The 679-nt window shown below is 39.6% G+C and overlaps 1 protein-coding gene across 1 annotated transcript in view; it reads left to right on the top strand.

The window, feature by feature from the left end:
* The first annotated feature begins 486 nt into the window (after positions 1 to 486).
* LOC137658286 (uncharacterized) overlaps positions 487 to 679 on the top strand; it is a 10545-nt gene continuing 10352 nt past the window's right edge. Inside the window, exon 1 of the mRNA XM_068392956.1 lies at positions 487 to 596. Within this exon, the coding sequence (XP_068249057.1) occupies positions 494 to 596 (103 nt within the window). The 5' untranslated portion in view covers positions 487 to 493. The remainder of the gene's footprint in view (positions 597 to 679) is intronic.

Below are 679 nucleotides of genomic sequence, written 5' to 3'. Positions count from 1 at the left end.
GAATGACATTACAAATGTGGTACTATGAAAGTGTTAGTGATAAATTTTTTTTGGGGGGGGATAATTTTTTTTTTTTTTGTGGGGGGGGGGCAAAACAGGCAAATGAAGAGTAGAACACATAAAATAAGAGTTGCAATTTACCTCTTGATAGTCATGTACTTCAAAGTCGAACAAGAGTCGGAAATTTTCTTGATTTTTTTCTGAAACGTCCACAAAGAATAACAAGCAATTACAGATTTTTTTGCCTCTTGGTGCTTTGTCGAGAAATCTGTCCCACTGATAGTGTAGTGCTTAATCTATCCTTCTCTTCAATATAATGAGAGAGAGAGAGAGAGAGAGAGAGAGAGAGAGAGAGAGAGAGAGAGAGAGAGAGAGAGAGAGAGAGAGAGAGAGAGAGAGAGTTCCATATTTCCAGACAGGTTTTTCTATGACTACAGATGTGGTCTAACACATGTGTAACTTCCCCTCGCGACGTTCTTTTTCCAGGCACAATATGACATTGCAGATTAGAAAACTTCTTCCGGGAGATTTTGGTCGCTACACTTGCTCCATAAGAAATAAAGAAGGTCAAGGCTCCTACACTACGACTCTAAGAGGTAAGGGTTTTTGTTCCGCTCTGTTTGTTTTCCAAAGCAAACGTTTGCCGTCTTAAGCAAACATTCGTTGTCGTAGGGTCTTT

Source organism: Palaemon carinicauda, chromosome 19 (assembly GCF_036898095.1).
Source record: "Palaemon carinicauda isolate YSFRI2023 chromosome 19, ASM3689809v2, whole genome shotgun sequence".
NCBI classification, from domain to species: domain Eukaryota; kingdom Metazoa; phylum Arthropoda; class Malacostraca; order Decapoda; family Palaemonidae; genus Palaemon; species Palaemon carinicauda.
The sequence above is the reverse complement of the archived record's forward strand: the minus strand, read 5'-3'. Positions and strand labels throughout refer to the sequence as shown.